Source organism: Xenopus tropicalis, chromosome 2 (assembly GCF_000004195.4).
Source record: "Xenopus tropicalis strain Nigerian chromosome 2, UCB_Xtro_10.0, whole genome shotgun sequence".
Lineage (NCBI taxonomy): Eukaryota > Metazoa > Chordata > Amphibia > Anura > Pipidae > Xenopus > Xenopus tropicalis.
In genome coordinates this window covers 78,918,695-78,945,118 of record NC_030678.2, presented here as the reverse complement: position 1 = coordinate 78,945,118, position 26,424 = coordinate 78,918,695, and the positions used below count along the sequence as shown (strand labels likewise).

Below are 26,424 nucleotides of genomic sequence, written 5' to 3'. Positions count from 1 at the left end.
ATACAGAACAACGTGACAAATTTCCACATCACCCGTATGTATTATAGCAGATTGACAGGGCTTGCTGTGTAGGTTCAGATAAAAGTCCCCTTAACTGTCACCTATTTCTAAAACGTTTTTAAAAGATTCTTTATGTACCCTGAATCTTTAGTCTCCCATATAAACTTATGGTAGGCCCATTATGCTCAGACTGACATAGTACTCACTGTGGGTTACTTTACCAGTGCTACACACAGTTAGGTGTATTAGAAAATGGCCGTTGGGGACCCCTATAAATGTGTCCTTCTCCAAGGCTTAAAGGACAAGGAAAGGTTAATATAAATTAAAAGTAAGTCTAAAGGCATTCTTTTTAAGTACTTACTGCATATCTAAATTCCCAGATCCCTGCTTGCTTCTCTGAGATATGGTGCTGGCAGCCTACAGCAGTGTAAAGACTACAGTGACATCACTGAAATCTCTCTCCCCTTCCTGTAGGTGCCAGCGGCAGCCTTCCTATTCTCTGAGCATGTGTGTAACTTGATCCTGTCTCCTGTTCTGAGCTACACATGCCCACCAGCCAATCAGAAGCGAAGGAAGAAGATATATAATTTCTAATTAATATAAAGATATAATTTCTAAATTATCCCAGTATTGGGACTGTAGGTTCTAGCTCTACAGAAATTCCAGGGGAACTTGAATTAATTACATAGTTGTAATTAATAAAAGGATATTGGTATATGTTTGTTATTGAAAACAGTATCTTTCTGTCCTTTGTTAATCATTCATGTTAGTTCTAATTACATGCAACATTAACACAATGCTATGTAGTCAGTAGTCAACTCTCCTTTAGCCAACTCTTCATTTCCCAAAATGCTTTGCATTGTGATTCTGCTACTTTACAGGTCTGTTACTTACAGAATATGCAAGTCACTGTGAGATCAGGAACCTTGTCTGAAGGGGAGATGACTACTGATATGTAGTTTCAATTAATCAGGACAAATCACTGCCAAAATCAATTTATATCACAGCATGGGTGGAAAACGTAAGTCTGTTTTTAAAGACCATGTAATTTGCTACTTTAGCATTATGGGTATTACATGAGTGGGGTATAGCCACCTTTCAATTGCATGATATTTCACAGGCATTCACTAGTGCAAATGGAGCCCCATACTTACAGTTTGACCAAAGACATGTAAACATATGCAATTTTGCACACTTTTTTACATCTATAGATGTGCCAACTAATAATATCAACAGGCTTTTGTGTACTTTCTCTGCAGTAGAGCCTAGTATCGGATTATTGAATCTGAGTCATAAGCTCCTCTGATGTTCTACTGGAAAGGTACACGTTTCCATATCATTATAAAGAATACAAATCCTGTTTAATCAACAGAGAAATATACATGGTGGTTTGTACTGAATTCTAGCAAATACATTCTGCACCAATGTACTGTACAGCACTATGTACTAAATCATTGTTCTCTTCTGTTTAATTCTTACAAAATCAGATGCCTTTGACAGCCTTGTTTTCCCTGACACTTTCTCCCCCACCCCTTCCTTACACCGTGAGGGTTAAATAATCCTCATCACCCAGTCCTTTTTGTCTGCAGCTTATCCAACAAGAGGTAGTCGCTGGGAGGGAGCCAAGCAGCACCTATATCCCTCACCTGGAAGAGACAGGGAGTGAGGGTGTGGTACAGGAGAGGGAGGGGGCTGTTATTTAAACAGTAGGACAAGGGAAGGTTCAGGCCACTTGAGCACCTGTTCAGCATACAAGATGCAGAGAACAGCTTTAATACTGCCGTACATTGCTATAGCAGGTAAGTTCTTTCATGAGTATATTCTGTGATGACTATGCAGGTTTATGTATAACTGAGGGCTTGCTCTTTACGCTTCACAGATGCCTGGAATGAAGAAAATAAGCTAGTATGTGTAAGATAAAGTAAAGCCATTGCATATACATTAGGGGGTAGCAAGGAAAGATAAAGTGAATGAAAAGAGATTTTTGGGTTGTAAAGCTAGCTCTTGGATAAAAGGTTTATAAACAGAAATTTACAGTGCACACATTTCTCATGTGTTATGATATGTTGATGAAATTCATTATGAATCTGCGCTATAACCTAAACATTTATCACAATGGCCAGTCTTTACTACATCAGTGGCGAGTGCTTCCAGTACCTCAGTTGCAGTTATGCTGCAATAATTCATAGAAACCAATGAGCTTTTAGATTCCATGGCTTAGCGTAGTTAGGATATTGTGAAAAAGTATCCTATTGGCTGTTCTGGGATACTCATGTGGGCCAATCGGCACCAGGTTAAATAACGTGTTATACAATGCTTACATTGCAGTTATGTTATGGGATCTATTTCATGGAATGCTTGGGACTTGGGTTTCTAGGTAAGGGGTATTTCTATAATATAGAGCACCATATCTTAAGGCTATAAAAACATTTCAACAAAATCCTAATAGGGTGGTTCTAACATTAATATGGATATATGCTATATTAATTATTGGGTCCTGTCTAGAAAACATAACTCAAAGGTGAAAGATTTATATTAGATACTATTCAAAATGACATTGCTGGATATATCAGAAAAACCGTTTTCCAGATAATTGGTCCCATGACTGTATATACATTTTTTATTTCTCTAAATCAATTGGATAGGTATAAAACAGTATTAACTAAAGAGCAACTAGATACAGGGAAGCAATACAAGAGCTCAGGAACATCTACTCAGAAATGATTTAATATGAATTATCAACTGAAAATGGCAAAAAACACATATACATATTACACATACATATTACATTGCCAGAAGCCTTAGAATTCGTCTAAAATTGAAATATGGAAAGAATGCGTTAGATGCAATGTGTGCCATAAACCTGCAGCTACCCTGAGATGATGCACAGTGTATTATCTGTATAACGCCGGATCTCATTTGATGTGACTATAAAATAGTCATGGACATTCCCCAGCACAACATAACTGTCATTAATTAGAACACATTCTGCTGGGGAACGATTTTCTATAAATATTCTGAATTTCAGCTATATCCTGTCTGATGTAAGGGATTTCTTGCTAAAGTCTAATAAACAGAGGCATCACAAAACTAAAATGGTTGCATTACGTATTTGGAATCCTTTCTGTATGGAAATGTATGCGTGTGTCAGTGCCACTGTATAATACAGGATTTTCCCCACTAACGCGGTGCATGAGTTTAGTTAACAGAAACTTTGTGTCAGATGTGTGGAATTCCGCCGCTGTTGATAGACACTTCATACTGACTCACCCTATGGAAATACCCAGCCACCCAACTTATGTCCCATTCCCAGTGCATGCAGTTTCATCTTATTAGCTGCTTGTGCAGCAATTTGAAGAGTTCTTATAATGTAGAGTATCTATGCACCCTAAGTCAGGGGTTTCCAACTACCCATGGGCCAGATTTAAGGTGTTCTATGGCCTTAGTATTCTTCCCATGAGGCTCAATGGATTTGGACCTTGCTGCTCTAAATGATTTATTTATATAAACCTTTCCTTGGCATGCGTCAGGTTTGGTTGTTGTGTAACTCCGGCCGGAGTAAAGGTGTGTTTTAAAGGTGAATTAGTGGTTAATTGAGGTCCATAAATGAATATGCCCTGTCAGCTTCTCTAGCAAGGGAAAAAAGAATGGAGATATGTGGCTCTATAGATATATGCTTATGTGTATGCTAGCAATTAATATATTGTAAGGAATGCAGCAGTCTTAGCCAACAGGCTGCTCTGTGTAATGATGGCAATTATTACCACACAGATTAGGGAAATTTGAATGTATGAGTCAGTCAGTGTTATATGGAAATACTCCCACTCATACTTTATCCCCCAGACCCCTGAACTGCATTACATTTGCAGAATAACTCTTTGTACAGGTTTTAGATCTGTTATCCAGAATGCTTAGGATCTTTAAATTTCTGGATAAGGGATCTTTGTATAACGAAGCAGCATGTCTTAAGGCTACAACAAATTTAGAAATGAAAGCAAACCAATAGGATGTTTTTTTTGTCAACACATACTCTAATTTAGTTATCATCATGTACAATGTACTTTGCCATTATTACACAGAAAGAAACAAACCAGTCAAAAATTAAGAATCGTTATAGGAACTATGGGAAATAACATTTTAATATGTGTGAGATTTCTGGATAACAGGTTTCCTTCATTTTCAGGAGGTTAAGCACTACTACAGCATATTAGGGTTCATTTACATCTGCAAGTGCATTGAGCAAAGTGCAATTTTAAGTGTGAATGCCATAGTTTTTAAAAAAAAAAAAAAAAAAGCAGCAGTTTTCTCAAAATTCCAGTTTTGTTGTGCTCGGGAGGGGGAATTGGTACTGACGCTATTGCAATTGATGTGTCAAAATTCACACAATATTTAATATTTTTGAAGCCTAGTTGGCATTATTTCCAGTGTTCTGTATGTGTGAGTGATGTGTGTGCCTTATTCTCTAGATATGATTGTGCTGCACTCGGTGACCCTGGGTTGCTCTGTGTCAGTAGACACAACTGCACTTCAGAACTTGAGGCAGCAGTCCGGTGCAGAGCGCAATTATACGAAGTGCAAAGAAAGCATTTTGACACAAGTACCTTTAAAGAATGGGGCTTTAAGTGCAACTTACTGCGGGGAAATTAGCAGAAAATAACTGTTCCATAGTATCTGTTCACTAAAAGGCAACACTACTCTAAGGGGCAGATTTATCAAAACACGAGTTTGAATCCCGAATGGGAAAAATTCGGATTGGAAACAAAAATTTCTGAAGATCGCAAATATCACAAAAATGCTTCCGAAAAAATCATATTAGTCACAATAATATCGTATTGGCGATCCGAAAGTCATGAAATTTTCGTACTGAATGATTGTAAACAGCGGCAAAACCGATCCGATTTTTTTGCGCTAAAAATACGAAAAAGTCGTGCAAGGTACGAAAAAGTCACGGAAAATAAGATTGGACCGATCGAGCGAACGGTCGGAGCATTCGTGGATAAGTAAATGTGCCCCTAAGAATAGAACACAAATGATGATTCTTCATAAATAATAATACTAGTTCCAGTAATAGTAATTATGGTTGATTTCTTTAAATTATCATCATTTTGGAACTTAATTGTGTTTTTCCTTCTCCAGTAACAGCAGTGCTTTCCCTCCCAGCACCTCCCTCTCTCCCAAAATTCAACCTGCACACAAGGGCAAAGAGATGTTCCTGCAATACATGGATGGATAAGGAGTGTGTGTACTTCTGTCACCTGGATATTATATGGGTAAACACTGGAGGGTGAGTATCTGAGTATCTGTGCTCTCTCCACAGACAGCAGTAATCATTCTTTAAATTTAGGGCAATGGTGCATGGTGAGATTTTTTTGCCTGTGGGAAATCAGAGCTACCCACAGGTGATAAGTCTCCTAAAAATGCCTAACAATTCACTAACCTTTAGACTGCCGCCTTTAAAACACATTACTGTCTGCACATGCAGCGACCCAGCTTAATCGTTGGAAAATGTGGAAGCAGGCATTTTCCCATGATGAAACTGGATTACACGTAATATGTCTTATACATGGCAATCCAAAGGTTAGTGAATGGCATGGCATTTTCAGGAGATTTGTCACTCACTGTAGTGAAATTTTCCCGCAAGCAACAAATCTCCTTCTGTGCCGTTACCACTGACTGTCAGGACAATAGGCCCTATGTTAAAGAAATTCTTTATGAATTAGTTATGGATATACATACAGAGGTTTTGGAAGACAGCCCGTAAGAATACAAAAGGGTAGCTTTATCAGAGGTAAACGAAACTTGTCTCAGGATTTTATGGGGGTTTATTTATCAAAGGGAAAACTCTCGCTTTTACCCAAATATGCCCCTAAAAATGTACTAGTGAATAGAAAACTGTGAAATGTGAAAAGATCTATTTAACCTTTGATAAATATACCCCATATCTGGGGTACCACTCCTTGTTCTCTATAGACCCACACATATTCAATCAAGTGCACCCTAGGTAAAAATGAATATCTACTTCCATACTTATCCCACATGTCTGATTACAGGCAAGTTCTGATGGTGTGCAAATATATCCCAGCCAGTTACATTTGAGTCATCTTTTAGTTTCTGAGCAGTTTGCCTTACTGCATTGCTGTGAAGGTCAGAGAAATTGAATGCATTGTGTATTCAACAAATTGGGTTGGGCACCTTCAGAAGCAACCCAAGGTGTAATTTGCCAGTTAAACATGTTAAAAATAATTTTTTTTTTAATATTATGCAAAACCAGAGTTCGATTGAAGATGCCCTTATAATCTAGTCATCTCACATACTTAGAATAGGCAGTACGACAGTGTGGACTAAGGAACAGTGGAGGATTATCACCAAGATATTTGATATAAGGTTTATTGAAGAGACTGAGGACACAGCCAATAGCCAGATAATGTGCACCTGCTTTAACAGCTGTTGCCAAGAGTATCTGTCTCTGGAGGTTTCAGTCTCGAGACCAGGCAGATTCAATATCATTACAGATCGTGCTGCCAGAGCACCCATGGGATATTTTTTCTCTAGGGGAAAAGTTGAGTGTTGCATTATTTTGGGTAGTTTTACTGTTTAATTTATGAACAACGATTCAATTTTATTATAGACAGATTTTAAAGAGAACCTTTCCAGAGATCAGCTCTTTACCTCATTGACTGGTCCCAGCTAATGTAAAATAAATGTTACACTTTTTAGCAATTGTACCTTGCCTACTCTACTTTATTTGGGACTATTTTTTATCATAAACAGTAGCACCAATATGAACCTCTTTCTTACCCAGATATGCATCAAAATGTAATTAGCATCTTTTTCTATATTGGGAATACTACCTGCTCTCCTTTTCTTTAAAAATAGAGTGTACAGCGAAATACATATAGGAGGCTATTGCAATGTTGACCTTTTTGAGGTTAGTGAGGAGCAGTAATTTTACCCAATCAACTTTTTTTTTGGTTGAGTTGATATCTGGCTAAATAATCAACCAAATATTGATTGGACAGGTATAAAAATTCCATCAAGTCAAGGACAGCATCATCTCCTGAATGTAGTTCTTGTCCTGACAGCCTGCATTTACCATCATTGTGATCCGGTGCTTTGGCCCAAAGGCCAAGTGATTGGATCAGCACAATATTGCCTACCTCAATGTGGGCATATGGGGGGAAATCGAGGAAAGTGGATCTTTAAATATATGGCCAGCTTTATACTATCTAACTTCAACAGTCACAGGTTGACCATATCATGTTTCTTTATATGTCTGTACATACAGAAGCAATTTTAAAACCACTGACCATAGAAAAGTATGGGTGACGTTTATCAATTTTTGTACTGCATTCTAATGTGTCTGAATATCAAAGGAAATAAAGTCTGGCCCGAATAATTCAGGCTGAACTGAGCTTGAGCAATTGTGTTCTTATTTGGATCATCTTCTTACCTGTTGTTATAGACAAACCCTTCCTTATGGGCTAGGGAACCCACCAAGGCGTCGTAAGAGAACAACATCCCGCTGTCAATGTGAGAATAAGGGAGACAGAGTATGTGAAACCTTCTGCCACCAAGAAGCAAGGTAAATGTCCAACCTAATCTGTGCTCACCAACTCTTATTTTTCAATTACATCTAGTTTTGCAGTGGAGTAGACAAAGCTATATATCCCCTGTAGTGTGGGCTTGGCAGTATATGGGCACTTTAGAAGAATATGCTTCTACCATGATTTACAAAGTTTATAACCTGAATTTGATGGTTTTTCACACAGACTTGTATTTGGCTAGGCAAAAAAATAGGACTAGTTTAATCTATTTGATCATTTATGTAATAAAATTTATGATGTAATAAAATGTATTAATTTTGCCCAGGAGCAGTAACCCATAGCTACCAATCAGCAGTTAGAATTTACTGGTCACCTATTTAAAAGCAAACATCTTATTGGTTGCTATGGGTTACTGCTACTGGGCTAACTTAGGGCCTTTTATTACACATGGGGTAAGAATTTAATATATGCAGTTTTCTGCATTCACTTGTAGTTACCATATGGTAACATGCCATTCACATGTCTGGAACAAGTAATAAATAACACATTAAAACTAATCAGAATTGGTCATAGGGCATAGTGCAGAAGCTTCCCTATTAGTCACATGCAAAAATTCCAACAGGGCAAAGTAACAAAAGTGAGTGGAAAGTTGGAGACTTTGTGTTGCTATGTAGTTGCTAAGGGCCACTGCACAGGTGCAAGTCTCTTATGATGACCAAAACGTTTCAGCTTTCAGTTTTACTTAGAATATTTATAACGTGTTTAAATGTCCAATCATACAAAAAATTAATTTGCACAAAAATAATTTTTATTTATGCAGAAAATTAATAAAAAGGTACATTTCATAATTTTTTTATTTTGGATTTGCTAGACTTTTAAAGATGCAGTATAGCTTTGTTAGTGCTATAGGCCCCGCAGGCTGTTAAGAATGCAGTGGTTTTATTGTTTGAGTGAAGATAAACAGGGGTCAAATGACATTCATAGTTCTATACACACTTATAGGATGAAAACCTTTCTCATATAAAATAGAATTCTTGCCGCCAACAGATATTTTATTTGCAGTGCAAAGTAAAGAGATATAACCTTTAAAGACGATCCTATAAAGTAGGAATTATAGCATTTAGATTTTTAACACACTGGATCATGCCACAGTTAGTACAGCCCCATTAGAAAGAATGGGATGTGTTTCTTTCTGTGCACACCCCAGTGGAACACACAACAACGCCACCACAGGGCAGCGCAGGAAAAAACGCTGGGGAGTTTGAGCCCTTAAAGTAGAAGTCCATCCATTCCATTGTGGGTTGGAAGGTTTGACCCTTACCTTCCTGGCTATGAATAGGTAATCTTTATCTCGGCTATTTACGTCACCCTCATTGCAATAAAAGAGAGCAAGAACTAACAGTAAACAACTCCCCTAGACAATCTTCCTCTCAAGCATTTCTTGATCTTGATGCCCGCACATGGCGGATGTCTTTCTTCGTCACCCGATTCAGTTGTGTCTTGCAGGCTTCTAATAGCTGGGTGGTGTCATGGAAGAAAGGCACACAAAATACTGTTATCTTTTATTGCACCCGTAAAACAGGCATAATAAAACAATTAAACATAAAAAATATACATTCCATAACTTTAACCCTTTGCATATCTTTGGGACATTGTGTCTGTTCCCCTCAATGCACTGTGACACATTCCTCAAGGGGAACTATCACCTCTGACACTCTAAAGGGTAGGACAGATTAGTGATTTATTAATGTCAGTGGCCAGACCTTTGCTTCACACTGAGTCTGCGCCTTGTCCTTATCCACTCTGCACTTGGAATAGATGTCATTAAATTGCCTTATCTTACTTCAGGGACGTTGTTGACAATAAATCAAGAGCGGTCAATATAGATCTGCTACAAAAACACTTCCGAAAAGTGAAGAAATCGCAAGTCAACTTCTTACATATTTGGCGGTAAGATTCAATATTATTTTTTATCCCTTTACAGCAGGTAACAAAACAATTAAGAGGACAAGGAAAACCTGCACCCCGAATCTCTAGTATCTAGAGATACCCCCTTGCTGTACCCAATTGCTACCTTAGTTATTAAAAATAGCTCTCCTTTCTCCCCTGGTGACTTCCAATAACAGACTCTTATAGCATCTTTCCTCTAATTATGTCATTAAGATAGCCACCATAAAAGATATGCGCAAGCCTAGAAAATTCCTCTCAACACTCACCTTGGGCGCTCAGGAAGTTCTTTTATGCGCATACACTGCTTACTAATGACTATCCTATGGGCTTGCTCCAGGTCTTGGTCTTAGTGAAGGAGTGCTGCATCATGGGTTTTTTTCTTCTTAATGTCATTTAAAATGTGGTGTTTAAACAGATAAATGGATGAAAATAGAGAAGATAGAGAATAGCAATGCTATACACACTGGAGGTCTGCCTTTCAAAGGATGTAAACTCTTTATTGGACTTTTCTTGTCCTTTAATAAATAAACCTCCTTCCTAAAGATGCTGTATTATTGTATTGATTTCAATACAGGAGGCATACAGTGTGTAATCTCTAAATATACTGAACACAAGTCTATTCCACTGGCAAAAGTAAAACAGACCCATTATTTCCATCATAGCTTTCCTATCTCGCAGCAGTAGCCATGGTAGAAATTGAATCCCAAGCAGTTCTGTTAAAATGGAGTAAAGCTGGCCATACACTTTCCGAAGAACGTTCAGATATCGATTGTAGTTTAAATGCAATGATGTTCATCTAACATTCAGATTGAAATTGTAGTATAAAGCCCTAAATCGGAGGATGTTCTGAACATGAAATAGTTGCCAGACACCAATCGTACAAAAGTTACTTCCTGGAATTGCATTGTAGGTCCCCCAAGGATATCGTCAGATACACAATACATGCACAGATTATATCAGTATTCAACCTAAAGTTACTAACCTGTCCAATTGACTAAATGACTGATCACCATGGTATGAAAATTATGGGGGGAATAATTCGGAGCCCAGACATGGTCCAAAAATCACACAAATCGGTGCGTGTATGGCAAGCTTAAGTTGAAGTCTGCTTCTGTTTATGCTCATGGCTTGCCCTTAGATTTAACTTTTACCTCCCACACCCCTCTCATTTACAGGCACAGTGAGGGCAGAAAGCCTTAGATTGCTCTATAAACATTACTGAGATAAGAGATATAAACAAACTCAATTACCTTGGCATGGATCTAAAGGATTTTAGGGTTATAGCAAGAAAATATGCAGTCTTGATTGAAATAAAAGTTGACAGCAATTACTGTAGCTAGAAGTTTATCAATTGCAAAGTAAGATGACATTTGGAAAGAACTTACTGACTGTTTTCTTCCACAGAGACATCTCAGCATTGGGCAACCTAAAAACCAACCATGGCTCTAACCCTTCCTCACTGTTTCTGGACTCCATGAGTTGGAAGAAGAAGAGATAGATTATGAAAATAGAGGCAGCGAGAGGCAGAGAGTAAAAAGCCTTTAAATAATAGAGGCGTAAATAAAGCTCCAAATATTCAGGAGGAGGGTTCTTCCGTTTTTTGGTTTCCCAGATGGAGCTATATTCCATAACCAAAGGCTGTTCAGCCATACTTGTCAAGGGTGAAGCAACTTTTTTTCATGACCCTGAAGACTTTGACATGCAGAACACTTGTGCATTTACTCAGAAAAGGGTTATGATAAAGTTGATGGAATAAGGAATATCAAGCTTTTTGTCGTGTGTTCCCTTTGCTTTGAAGAGATCCCCATCTAGAACAATACCGGATTAAAAGAGCTAATACGTGACTGGAATTTTTACAAATTAAGAGACATATGAAAGCAGTGGATCAAGGGAAAATATGAAATGTCTGCACACAGAAAAAAGCTAATTACTATTGAAAGTGCTTGAGAAAGACAAACAACATCACAATGTCCCAAAAATGAGAAAAGACGTTTTTTTCGGTATGTAACTGTTAAGACATTATTCTCATTTATATGATGCGAGGAAAGGCAATGTGATGTGCAGCTACAGAAAACTGAGGTAGCAGCTCTTATTCTTCTATAACAGACATTTGTCTAATGGTCACCAATAGTGGAAAAATTACACCATTCAGTAGGTGGCATCTTCTGTACAATCAAAGGTCTTGAATAGAAATGGTTCAGATAACAGTTTTTTTGTGATATAAAGTATGTTTGTAAACTACTATGATTTCTTTGTTATACATTTACTATGAAACAATCATGAAGGGTGGGTTACCAATGAAAATTGTCTTTGTAAAAACTGGAGAAGATAGCTAATAGAGCTGGAAGCAATGCAAGGCTCTCTTTACTGACTCTTTTGATTACTGACTCCAGTTTCATGAAGGGCAAGACTCCACAGAGCGACTTACTTGCCCGCGATAGATAGCTGCTATGGTGGGCGAGTACCTGCTCCGAAAAGGGTTTCCACCAGCAACAATTGAAGTCGCCGGTGGAAAGCCCTTTGCATCACTCCGGTTTGCTTGCAGGAGAAAATTCCACACAACTTTGGAAACCAAAGTTATGCAAAGGGATTTTCACTGGCGACTTCTGTTGTTGCCGATGAAAACCCTTTTCGGAGTGGGTGCTTGCCCACGATAGCAGCAATCTATCGGGGTTGAGTAAGTTGCTCCGTGGGTGCTTGCCCTTAATTTTTCTGAATAGAACTGAAAACAGGTCATATCCTCTCAGTATCTCAGTGTGAAGAAAGTGTGGAAGATTATGAAGTATGATGAAGATTGATGTTCTCCTCCTCTCATCATTCTCTCAGGGCAGGGGTACATGGGGAGATTAGTTGCCCAGCGACAAATCTTTGTTGTTGCGGGGACTAATCTCCCCGCAATGCCATCCCACCGGCTAGAATGTAAATCGCCGGTGGGATGGCATACATGTCCTGCAGTTGCCCGAAGTTTCCTCTCAAGGCTAATCTCCCCATGTACCCCTGCCCATAGGTTCCAAAGGTTAGTGGTCCTAAGAAACGGGCCACTCCTGAAAGCTTAATACCCTTCTCCCAGCGTTTACTGGAGTAGTATTTACAGTACTTAGTTAGTTGCATTGTCTGGCAAGTTCCTCATGCAGCAGCTCTGATAAGAGATTGAGAATGAACATATCAGTACCTGGGGACACCCAAGAATCATAATTTGCTGAAAAAGAAATGATAGCTGAGGTGCCATGTATGTGATTGTTAGAAATACTGGCAGTTGGAGAAGATAAACTTGTCACACGTGGATGGCATGACTATTGGATGTTGGGGACAGAGATCGCTCACTGCACTCCGCTACAACACTCTTTCAACTATAGAACTTCTGATAAGATATCAGGGTGATGGCTTAGAAGGGATGTCTCCATCTGGCCCTTTTAAGTACAACTGCCATTAATGCTGGAGTAGTTTCAGTTCCTGGTTTTATTTTGCCATTACAATTTTTGTTTTCAGAAATGTGATGGAATTTTTAAATGGGGAGCTAAACCTTAAAATGCAGGATATTGCATTCTGTGAGAGTCCCACACCACCGGAGCAGATTAGGCACACGTATGAGTTATCTTTCATGAAAAAAAAACTGGTGTAAGACTTTGGAAACCCTATACCCATGAGCCTCTGCCTCTAAGGGATATGGTCCTGGGGCAAGATGCAATTCTTACATAAGACCTGTTAGTAATAAAATCTCCTTTTAATCATTTGATATATGATTAATGATTCTTTAGAAATACCTTATAATTTCTGTAGTAATTATTGTTCTATAAGGATAATATTGAGACTGTTTGTTTGATTTGTGGGTAAGGCCTTTATGTGAGCTTAGAAAATGATTACATATTTAGCTTCTCCCAATAAGTCAAGTCATCTTTTATTTTCATCATATTTGCATATAAAAAAATCCAAAATTACAAATTAAAGGCCCATCCAAAAAAAGAAAAATAAGTACATTAGCATTTGGATTCTGTACATTTCTAATATAATATATTGTTACCTTCCAGTGTGATATTTTGTTTGCATCCATATATTTTGACTGGGAAAAAAACCTTTTTACTCTAAACTTACAGTGCATACTATAATAAAATACCTTTACTACAGGTTATCGCTTTCAAACAATACAATAAAATGCCATTTTACGCCAAAACCCTTTTGCTTTCTTTCATTTCACAACCGTTTGGTATTTATGGCTGTACTTTCTAAGCCGTTCATATCCACTTGTATTGTAGCAGTGTTTCTATGCATGATTTAACATTGTCCCCTGAATGTTTGCAGCTGAGCTGATTGTACGTATAACATTGTAACAACAGACAACAGAACAATGGGTATTGATATTTAAGTATACTGGTAGGCCAAAGGTTTCGGCAATTTCAAAAGAACCTGTCCTGAAGCCATGACAGGGAAATTTACTTTGCCTTAAAAATGGGTATATAGCATCATGAGCAATGCATTGGAATCTAAAGAAAAAATCCTTTTCTACTTTTATACAGACCTTTGCTGGTCCTTTTTGTTGATTTTATGGCCCATCACTTACTATTTTTTTCTTTAATATTTGGTACTACTTTTATCCTGTTGCTTTGATATAACTGAGTATATATATATATATATATATACATACATACATAGGTATGGGACCTGTTATCCAGAATGTTCGGGACCTGGGGTTTTCCGGATAATGGAATCTTTCCGTAATTTGGATCTTCATAACTAAAGTTTGCTAAAAATCATTTAAATATTAAATTAACCTAATAGGTTTTCTTTTGCCTCCAATAAGGATTATTATATATTATAGAATTATATCTTAGTTGGGATCAAGTACAAGGTACTGTTTTATTATTACAGAGAAAAAGGAAATCATTTTTAAAAATGAGAATTATTTGCTTATATTGGAGTCTATGGGAGATGGCCTTCCCGTAATTCAGAACTTTCTGGATAATGGGTTTCCGGATAAGAGATCCCATACCTGTATGTATGTATATTCCTGTCTTTATGATTAATGTTTGGTTTAATAATGCTCAGTACATAAGTAGCAATTTGCAAACAAACCATACATCCTTGCATGCATGACCCTAACCTCTTCATTTTACAAGAAAGATGTAGATGTTCTGTCTGTTAGTCTATTACTGATATACCTATACTGCTGTAGCAATTAATAAGTTAGGCATTAGTTGAAGGCGCAAAACAACAGTACACACTATTACACTACTTGTTACTATTTTATGTGATTGTATGAATATCAGGGGCTTATCAGACTGGGGCTTTTTGTACTTTATGCTACAGTCAAACGTCAATTTTATGGCCCCGCATTTTACACAATTTATTTTGCAGCCCCTTCCTATCCTAATGCATTTCAGTGAGTGCATTTCCTGGAGTTGTGTTTTCCTTCAAATATGTTCCGTTTTTCTTAACAACACCTGTGTTACCTTTCATGAAATATTTTAACTTTACTACTAGCTTTTTAGCTGAATGGCAGCTAGAAGTAATGTTTGGTTACAATTTGCTTTCTCCCTAGAACTCCTGCATTAAGGATAAGTGCAACAGGGCCTTAATACTTAGTCACCCTGTTTTCTGGGGGGCATGATTTTAATTGCACTACAGACTATGGGGTATATTTATCATCTTGAGTAAAAAGTGGAGTGAAGCATTACCGGTGATGTTGCCCAGGGCAACCAATCAGAAATTAGATTTCAACAGTTAGAAAACCAAAGCAAAGCATCCGATTTGCTGCTATAAGCAACATCACTGGTAATATTTCACTCAATTTTTACACAGCATGATAATATACACCTTAGAATGCTAATAGGTAGTGTAGGACTCATGTACAATGAGGGATGTTGATATGTCATGTCAAATTACATTTTGGCCACAGTGGGGTACAAACCCCTTATTTTTTTGTAAAAATTACTTTTTAAAGGCAAACCGGGGATTGGCAATTTTTCTTTTTGTCTACAAATAATGGATTTTTATGGTTTCTAACAGCTGTTCAACCCCAGAACGTGGGTTAGACTGAGTGCTGGCAAAAGGGTGCTTCTTGCAGCTGGTCAATGACTGGTTTCTTTCTGTGTTTCATATACTATAGACTATATTTGCAAAAGAAATGTACTCAGGACTGCAAAAGCTCCATGATCCAAGCAACTGAGAAGCAATTACAATGGACTAAACAGAGGTTTTATACCCAAAGTAACAAAGTAACTTCTAGCCCAGAAACTAAATCAACCAGCCTACTATACCCCACCACCAACCACAATCTGCACGAGAACAGGTAATTTAACAAGTAACCCCCAAAAAACAATTCAAGAATTCTCTACATACTACTCAATTTTTATGGGCAGATAAACATCCTAGAATTACTCAACAAACTATGTATAGAACCAAATATCAAGGGGGTCTGAGTGTCCTACAAAACTAGTATGTGGCGGCCCAATCGGTGCCACTAATCCATAACTCCCCCTAAGTGGCTTACTATATTAAAACACCAGTTGTACCTGATTTCTCCAAATGCATTATTATGGTCCTCCCCCCTCAAAATGCCCTGAATATACAGACCCCTTCCTAGTTCATTCTAAAGCAATTTGGGACAAATATAAATACTTAGCCAAACTTTTATCACCAACTTTCCCGGCAACACCATCTACTTTCAATGGTTAAATGGCTTCACATTCATATATCATTTTTACCCTCTATCAGGCCTTAAAACATGGGCAATAATTCAAGAAGCCTATAATTCACCTCCCTTAATGCCTTTCACTACCAACCGATAAATTTTATTTTGTCAGCACAATCAACAAATATAAATCCCCTTTAACTCCCACCTATTTTGAAACAGTCTGTATCAAATATCCATACTCAAAGGCTGGTGCACCCGAAAGACCCAACACCCAAGCACATGAAAAGTAATGTGGTCTATGCTGTCCAGTGTAGTGAAAAGTGCTCTGACTTATACATTGGGGAGACAAAACAACCTCTCTGTAAGAGAATGGCCCAACATAGGCGGGCAAACTCCTCAGGACAAGACTCAGCAGTCTATCTACACCTCAAAGAAAAAGGTGACTCTTGTGAGGACAGTAACGTGCATATTTTGGACCGAGAGGACAGATGGTTTGAAAGAGGTGTGAAAGAGGCCATTTATGCCAGCCTGGAAAAACCATCCCTGAACAGAGGAGGGGGCCTGAGACACCGCTTGTCACCAACATACAATGGCGCGTTGACATCCTTACCCCGGCAGTTTCACAACAGTTCACACTTCCAGTCATGTACTTTGAAGGATTAACACCTTCATCAATGAGAATCTTGGTACCATTGTGATTGGATCATACCTTCTCACACCTGTCAGTTTCAGCTAACACCTAACTGAACAAGTTCAATGGAACCATTGTGATTGGATGTCTGTGACTCTACTACCATCAAGAGTTTAAATACCGGGGAATTCCCTACCAGTCATTTGAACTGAAGAAGCCACTTGGATGAGTGGTGAAACGTTTTCAAGAAAAACTCAGAAAAGTCCAGTTGTTTTAGACTTAATTCTACTAGATACTGTATATCATGACCTGGATGAATGAGAATCTTCATAGACATACTCAAAGGGTTTAATCTCAAACCGGTATAGATTACTACTGGACACACATTCAAAGGACCCTCTACCATATACTCAAGCATGGAATAAAGACCTTAACATTACTGTTACTGACAAACATTGGTCCCAGATATGGAAAACCACAGCTTGCTGTTCCCAAAATGTTTTATTACTAGAAACCACATACAAAGTCCTGGTTCTGTAAAAACAGCATCATTGCCAAAAAAAAAAAAAAAAACTGGCAGCAGCTCAGCAGCAGATTTTGATAAGACGTGAACTGTTGCAATTTGACCAGGTCAGGAGCCGATGGTGTTAAACCAATTTTGCACAGTGAAATTAATTATTGCTGTTTAAAATATGATTCATTGATTTCTATGTAGCAAGTTATTTATTAGGCACTCCAAGAAAACAATGAAACTTATTTTAACCCAATTTGCACTGACTGTTAGCCTACCTATGTGAGCTATGGCTTATGTGGAGTCTATGCAGGGATACAGTGGGGGTCTCCTGGACTTTGCAGATAATGTACCGACTAGGCTTGTTGCTAAATGTCAAACATTAATGGCACCTCCTATCACTGTATTTTTCTCTGCCTATCCCCATTCCACAACTTTGGAACCTGCAGAGTATGGTGGCACATTTACCCAAACCCTATGCAAGAGAAGCCTGTGCCTTCATCTGATTACATAACATAATTGTAACTTGACAGAATAAGGGGAAGACACTTTATTATCTATTATGTTATTATTTGTTTTAAGTTTTTAATCTAGAAACAATGTGATTATAACATACAATTAAAATGCGTAATGTATCACTGACTAAGCAGCATCTGGCATTTTGGGGGTTAAAGCAACCGGCATACCTTAGTACTAGACATCAAGGGAATGTCCTTGAAACTGGGAACAGGCTCAAACTGCCAGCAGTGTAAAGTTTCTAGAAAACATGTAGAGAGTAGAGGGTTGGACTCTTCAGTCCCTATAATAAGGTGTTAAACAAATAGTCTTTCCCTGTCATTCATCATATTCTTGTGAAATATTATAAAGATATAATGTAGGGATAAACTCATTAAAATAGGGTTACTATGTGTCTGGAGCTGTAGAAATGCCAACAGGTCTGGACTGAGATTTTAAATAAAATCTATCATTTCAGTACAATACATAGAGGCCTAACAACCCCCAGTAACTAGTGGCTGTCTCATAGCTGGCAACTCATAGCAGCCCCACTGGTATTTGCCAGGATCCCCCGGTTGCCACTGAACTCACAGACTTGTCAGTGGATTGGCCCATGGATGTGCAAAATGTATTTGCATAGAACTGGTGGAAAATCCCATAGACCACATTCAGCCCTGGAATCTGGAAATCTTTTAAACTGTCCCCCTATATAATGAGAATGTGTGAATTAAATGATGTGCCACTTTGCCCCAACATTTAGGTGATTAAAATGGGCAAAGGTCTGGTAGTTTACCCGCATTAAGAATGATGTTAGCGATGAATTATAATTCAGTGCTCAATTCCTAAAGTGTTAATTATTTTCCTAAATTAAGGATCCAAATTCTGTTCAGCAGATTTTTGTGAAACCATCAGAGCAGAAGCAAAATAATTCCACTATTCTTAGGATCATGCCAAAGGCAAATTCCAATACGGCTGTGGGACCATGAGCAAGAATCTTAGCCAGGTCCCTGAGTCATGGGTGAAAGACTTGCATAAAAGGGATTGCTGAAGTATAGTAAGATAAATTGGTGTGGATGACCGCCATTAACACACACACATACACACACATACATACACAAACACACGTACACATACACAAACAAATAATGGCAAAGTTATGCACTTTGGTAGAAATAATATAATGGCAAACTATCTACTGAATGGTAGTGTGTTGGGGGTTTCCTTAATGGAGAAGGATCTAGGGGTTTTTGTTGGGGTTGTTTTCTCTGGAAAAGAGGCGCTTGCGAGGGGACATGATTACTCTGTACAAGTACATTAGAGGGGATTATAGGCAGATGGGGGATGTTCTTTTTTCCCATAAAAACAATCAATGCACCAGAGGACACCCCTTTAGATTAGAGGAACGGAGCTTCCATTTGAAGCAGCGTAGGTGGTTTTCACGGTGAGGGCAGTGAGGCTGGGGAATGCCCTTCCTAGTGATGTGGTAATGGCAGATTCTGTTAATGCCTTTAAGAGGGGCCTGGATAAGTTTTTGAACAAACCGACTATCCAAGGCTATTGTGATACTAATATCTACAGTTAGTATTAGTGGTTGTATTTATAGTTTATGTATGTGAGTGTATAGATAGGTCAGTATAGGTTGTGTGTGCTGGGTTTACTTGGAAGGGTTGAACTTGATGGACTCTGGTCTTTTTTCAACCCTATGTAACTATGTAACTATGTAAATACACACACACATACACACACACACACAATCAAACACACATAGAGGCTGACCCATCTCTACCTGTAATCTCAGACTTCCAGTTATTTCCCATCAGACTAGCTACAGGGTTAAAAGACCTGCATAAAAGGGATTGCTGAAGTATAGTAATAAATTGGTGCGAATGACAGCTATTAACACACACAGACACACACACACACATACACATATACACACACACACATACACATATACATACATATACACATATATACACACACACACACACACACACATATATACATACATACACACACACACACACACACACATATATATACACACACTCAAACACACAAAGGAGTGTGTAACCTCAGACTTCCAGTTATTTCCCATCAGACTAGCTACAGGGTTAAAACACTTCAAGAATTTCCATTTATTTGGTCATTTTTGCATTATGCATTCTATAGCCTCTGCAGGGGGCCCATCATCGGAGAAAGATCAACCCCCTGGTGTGCATGATAGCTACAGTTCTATAGACAAGGGGAAAATAAGTCCTGGCAGATCAATTAAAACAAAGTACATTTCCTAAGGTCTAGTGAACGAGAGGTATTTAAACAGTCACCTCCTATTTACTTATTCAGTTTCTGAGGTTTTTCAGCTGTGATTTATTTTCACACTTGTGTGTGCAAAGTTTCTTGGCTCAAAAAGACTTAAAATATAACTAAAAATTACTTAGGTTGTAAGCTCTATGGGACACTGACCTTCTTTTTTGTTTCTCATTTATCGTAAATGCAATTTTAATTGTAGCTATTTAGTTATGTTCTTTCATTGTACTGTTTCCCAGCTGTTCCATTTCTGTGTTCAGGGTCAGACTGGGGGGTGCAGTGTCCCTGCACCCCCCCAAGGTGCCCCTGCTGTATCCCCAGCACCCCCCGCCGCACCACCCTAACCCCCCGCAGGGGCCCCCGCCACCCACTTGACGTCCTCCCCAGAGCGAAACTTACATCCAACGCATCAGGGGATGGACAGCGGCAACTGGGGGAGCGGCAACAGGGACTCGGTCGGAGCCGCTGGGGCCCACCAGGTTTTTTCCCATGCCCTGGCAGCCCAGTCCAACCCTGTTTGTGTTGTTTTTATATATAAGTACTATGTAAATAGAAAGTGCATAACTAAAAACTATTCAGCATCTCGATCACAGAAAGTGACTTTCCTCAGGTCTTGGAAAACGATTGTGGCCTTCTGCTTGCTCATGCCTTCTTCAGATGTAGTTGCTCCAAGAAATACACAAAGTAATACAGGATAGGAGGGGTTTGTATAGTTGCTGCCTCACTACTCAGTGCTCCTTCTGCTCTACCAATACTTTACAATCAACTTAAAATTGTAGGAAATATCTTAAAATAAATAAATATTTGCACTTACGAATCCTTAGGCCAGCCATATTAGACCCAGGCTGCCATGCACTTTTCCCCCAGGACATAATTTTTAAATGTACATGTTTAGTTTATTTTTGGTGAACTTTGATGTTCTAGTGGTTAATTGCAGCGTGCATTTCTGAGTGGTCTCACCTATAACCACCTGCAGTGCTGGTACTAAAAGCCTAGTGCTCCCCCCACTTGCACACATAACTTTTCTGCCTACCCCTGCCTGACCATCTGCATCTGCCAAAGATAGAACATTCCCTATACTTTGTATGGAAGGTATTTGACTATCAAGGTTTTTTGGCAAGTTCCAACTAAGGTCACAACTGTTGACTGAAAACCAGGGCAGTTCTTGCTTTCCTTTCCAGCCTCTCTGCACTCTACCTTCTGATTGAAACTTACAGTAATAAATGCACATTTTTCTCTGCATGGTTAAATTACTTTGTATATACATGTGCGAATTAGTGAAACTGCTGGAAAATTAGCGAAATGCAAATACCATGAAATTTTTGACAAGCGTGACCTTTTCTGACGCAATTTATTTTTTTGTTGTAACTGTGACGTATTTGTCACGACTGCGAAAATTTAAGGTCATATATCTCTGTTACACTGTCCCTAAATATACACCTACTACAGAAATGTACATAATGTTAGTGCAGACTGAATGCCTTAGTGGACGCTACTGTTGTGGAATTACTTTAGGCTACACAAGTATAAAAACAGAGATCAGGCTGGCAACTTAAATGGTCCTGAGTTACACAATATTGATGGGAAACTGTCTAGACACAAGGACTATATCATTTTGGGATTTGGGGATTCTAAAATACAAGGGGGGGGTGCTCATTGAGGAACAGAGGTGCCAATAGTAACCAATCAGGTCATTGCTTTTATTTTTTATCTTTTAGTAGATTGTTCAGAACTAATTTTAATTAGTTTGTCTCGGCAACTGCACTTGTGCAATATAGGACCTATGTTTGTACATAGCCTTACAGAGCAACAGTGTAAGGAAACAATATTCAATTGTCTGCAGATAGTCATGGGATGAGAGTATCTTAAATCACTTAAGCTGGCCATACACGTAGCGATCTGACGATGTTTCGTGCGACCATCATCAGATCCGCCACACACCATTCAGGGCTGAATCGGCAGGTAAGGAGGTAGAAACAATAGGATTTCTACCTCCTTCTGCCGATTCAGCGCTGAAGGGAGATTTTGGTCAGGCGCCTTCTATGGCGCCGAATCAAAATTTTCAAACTGGTCCGATCGGCGAGTCGGCCGATAGCAGCTTCCTGCGAGGTTTCGTACGAGGTTTCGTACGATATTATCGGTGCGTGTATGGCCACCTTTAGTGGCCCTGTCTCTCCCTGTGGGGAGACAGCAATGTCAAAAATCCTCTAATTTAATTATTCGAAGAGTATGAGATGATTCATTTAATCTACCTTGCCTTATCATTGGTACTCTGTGTATCATTATACATGTTCCCTCATAGGAAACTTAACACAAACAGCGCAGAGGAAAGGAATGCATTTCTCAGATGCCACTTGGCACAGTATCAGCTATATTCCTTTCCCAGTGTACATCATGGTTTATGGCTATACATGGCTATACATAGCTATACATGACAGCAGTTAGTGTTAAGAAAGGTTAAGGGTGACGCTGTAGCAATGTCATCTAGACTGGTGTTTAATTCTAAACAAGGGAACAATTCATTGCTCACTGCAGTATAGATAATGTTAAGGAAAATTTTATAGAATATAATGTGTTTCTCCAGTGTAAAGCCATATTGGCCACATGCCCCAGCCAACTCTACAGACCCATATACAGGCCCATTTACGGCAGCTAGCACAAATTTCCCTGCAGCGAATTTTACCATAAAAAGCATCAAAGGGCACTCTTTACACTTCAGTATAGTTGCGCTTGGAACTACATATTCCATTCTATCACTACCTCTCAACCAGGCAGCCAGGGGCCCAGTATGGGTACCAACATAGCTCATAGCTATGCCAATATTTTCATGTATGACCTGAAATCATACCGCATACCATGCATGCATACCATGTTATAAAGAATATATAAACACCCCTCAAAAAAATGTAATCAGTGAACTCTTTGAAATCTTTAAATGCCTGCCATTTTGGTTGTTAAAAGATTAGTAGTAAGGCTGCAGCATCTCCTTAATCACTTAGGATTCCTTCTCCTCCTGTAACCCACTCAGCCCCCTCTCTTAGGAATTCACTTTGGCTGTTGGCTACTGGGCATGCTCAGTACTTCTCAACTCAGGCTACCAAACACCCCCCCCCAGTCTAGCAGCCAGTGAAGAGATGGCATTACTAGTTTCCATAGAAACTCTAGCTGTGCACTCTACTGGAGAAACCTAATTTCCTCTGAGCTCAGCTTAACAATACAGGTATGAGACCTGTTATCCAGAATGCTCGGGACCTGGGGTTTTCTGGATAAGGGGTCTTTCTGTAATTTGGAACTTTATATTTTAAGTCTAGTAAAAAATCATTTAAACATTAGACAAACCCAATAGGATTGTTTTGCTTCGAACAAAGATCAATTATATCTTAGTTGGGATCAAGTACAAGGTACTGTTTTAATCACCTGACTGCAGCTGGGAAGGGTAGGAGCTGCAACATGGAGCTGGCCACTGCTCCTGTATAAACTAAAGCAAAAAAAGGGAAAGTTGTGCTCATCCACTACATTTGAAATCATTAGGCAGGGGTGCAATGAGGCTGTGACCACATGTTGTAGCTCCCACCCTCCCCAGCTACAGCCAGGTGATCCCAGAGGAGCCAATAAAAGGGCAACCATATGGGGGTTTTAACCTTGAAAGCAAGTAAGTTGCAGGTAAAACTTAGTCCCTTGGCTAAATGTATATTGAAGCAGTAGAAATCTTAATGAATCGCATAAGTCAGTGTAGGAACTGGTCAAAAGGGATGACTTTGACGCAGTTAGCCAGCTTGAAGTATATTGCAATATATGGACAAACAATCCCTGTTTTGCTTAAAGGGGAGGGCATTTCTTAGTAGCTTAAATGCACCGAATGTCTTAATGTCCTATGTATATTGATAATGGGTGAGTGCAGAGGATCTCTTGTTGTTGTTTATAGGGTTTACATGTCCTTTAAAAATGTTTTTTGGTATAATAGGTATGTGGATGATATGTTATTTGGAGTGGCAATTCTTTGAATGTATTAACAAAGTAAACCACACCATCAAATTTTTACTTAACTATGAAAAAATGTATTGTGAATTTTTGAATGTAAATAAGAGTAAAAAGGCAGGAGAACAGATACTGCACATCCTTATACCATAAACCAGTGGATAAAAATAGCAAATCATTCTATATAAGAGCTTTGTCTGCATTTCTTCCAAGGAAGTCAGCTACAGTATGTCCAATTAAGCAAGGGCATACTGGGCATACAATTAAGTAAGTGTATATATGTTTAGGGGCAAGGGGAACACAGAAAAAATGCTACAAAAAGTCAAAAGAGAAACAGGACAGATACATGTCAAATCCTATTGAGGAATAAGACTATGGGCACGTCAGGGATATGAATACCCTATATCACCACTACAGGTACTGACTACTTTCTACTTTGTTAATTGTATATGCTGGTGGTGAAGAGGCCAGAGAGTGTGCCTATAAGGATACCAAAAAAACACTGCACTTGCAGTCATAACACTTATATGGTATATAAATTGCACTTATCCAACTGCACTTGTGGTCATAACTGACCCCTCATGTTTTTTTTTCACTATGACCCATTTCCCAATCCAATTTACAAGCTGAGCCCAAAGTATTCTCCTGCTCTCCTAGTATACAGCGCAAAGTGGAAGGGTGGGTGGAACATCTACATCCCATGGGACACTCTTAGCTAGCTTGCAGTAGGCACTAGCCATGCACTTAGGCATTAAACATAGGGCTGTCTTGCACCAGACAGCTCTGCACTCTGTATGTAGAGGCAGGTTTTTGATCTGGTGCAGACAGGGGTGGGCCAAACTGACCGGGTGCCCTAGGCAACTCGCCCCTGTACCTTACCCCCCCCTCGCGTGTGCTTTGGTGCGCATGCACAGTTCCAGGGGGGTGCAATGCGATGGGTCATTGCCCACACCGCATAATGACAAGCGGCGGGGCAATGACAAAGGAGCATGGACTAGGGGTAGGCAGGAGAGGCTCTTGCCTGGAATGGAATGCGATGGGTCATTGCCCACACCGCATAATGACAAGTGGCGGGGCAATGACAAAGGAGCACAGACTAGGGGTAGACAGGAGAGGCTCTTGCCTGGCGCCCCCAATTGTTGCCTCTTCTGCCTAACCCTAGTTCCAGCCCTGGGTGTAGAGTGCAGAAGCAGTTCTGCAACATAACCTTGGGTATCTATTTAGCGCCTTTCGAAGCACATTATGGACACCCTTTGTGGCATGAATCAAAGCCAAGCATATATCTATCCTCACTTTAGGGTGACCTCTATAGCCTTCTTGAGCACAATAAGGAGTTGCACAGTTGGTACAAAATAACCATAATAAGGAATCAAACCAACATAGTAGTGTCACCCACTGTGACCTACAGCACTTACATTTGCGTCTGTTAGTTACCCCTGCCATATAGATTGTAAGCTCTACGGGGCAGGGACCTCCTTCATCTTGTGTTTCTGACTCTTATTGTAACTGTACCTTGTATTTATTTGTATTTATTGTTGTACTTTGTATTTATCCATTATCTTTAACCCCCTGTTTGTTTTAATGTATTCTACTGTACAGCGCTGCATACATAAGTAGCGCTTTTTTAAATAAAGATATACATACATACATACATAGCAGCTTTTCCCCACCATAGCTACATTTCATTGTGACTGAATACATGGATCACAAAGTTTATAGCCAAATAAAAGTAAATCATAGGAAGCATTGCTGTCTGAATTTTCAGCTAAACATCAAATAGCAATTTTTTTGCTGGACAAATACCATTAAAATGATGACACATAAGAAATTCTGGAACTTAAAGTGTTAAACAACAGAGCACATCAGGGCTGCTTATTGGCTGTCAGTGACGTCACTTGTCCTTTAGAAAGTCAAACAAACATTAATCCTAATTACTATTTGTAATTTCTTGATCCTCACAGAGAATTCTTTAGGGATTAATCAAGTTGGCTTGTCATTGCCAAGCTGCATGTAATGGGCATGTTTCACCAAGACAGGGGTGACCTAATGATTGTGATGTTTTAAATGTGGAACAGGGCCAGTGCCCAGGAGACAACATTACTGCAGGTCTTTGACGTGACATGTTTAATGGCTAAAGAGCGAGGCGCATATACCAACAGAGCTGGTTTGCCTTCTATAAATACAACTTTAGATCCAAGTTTAAGCAAACATGCCAAAAAAAAAGAAAGAAAACTTGGAGTGCTAATAATGTATCCAGAATAGCTCTAGGCATAAATGCCAAAGTAAAGCTCACAAAGAGTATAAGCAGCTAGCATTCTTTGCATGCTGTTGTAGAGATTCCAGTGGCAGAGATGAAAAGATGCATTGGGCTTCC

At 39.1% G+C, this 26,424-nt stretch overlaps 1 protein-coding gene and 1 long non-coding RNA gene across 2 annotated transcripts in view; one reads left to right on the top strand and one right to left on the bottom strand.

Annotated features, from left to right (window-relative positions):
- Positions 1–1,244: 1,244 nt before the first annotated feature.
- Positions 1,245–13,665, top strand: edn2 (endothelin 2). Its single transcript, XM_002939354.4, has 5 exons — positions 1,245–1,799; positions 5,137–5,284; positions 7,463–7,582; positions 9,393–9,494; positions 10,899–13,665. Exons 1-5 carry the CDS (start codon positions 1,757–1,759, stop codon positions 10,990–10,992), a joined length of 507 nt encoding a protein of 168 aa, XP_002939400.2. The 5' UTR covers positions 1,245–1,756; the 3' UTR covers positions 10,993–13,665.
- The window catches only part of LOC116408845, a 30,347-nt gene continuing 12,257 nt past the window's right edge, over positions 8,335–26,424 (bottom strand). The window contains exon 3 of the long non-coding RNA XR_004221306.1: positions 8,335–9,061. This is a non-coding gene — a long non-coding RNA (uncharacterized LOC116408845). The remainder of the gene's footprint in view (positions 9,062–26,424) is intronic.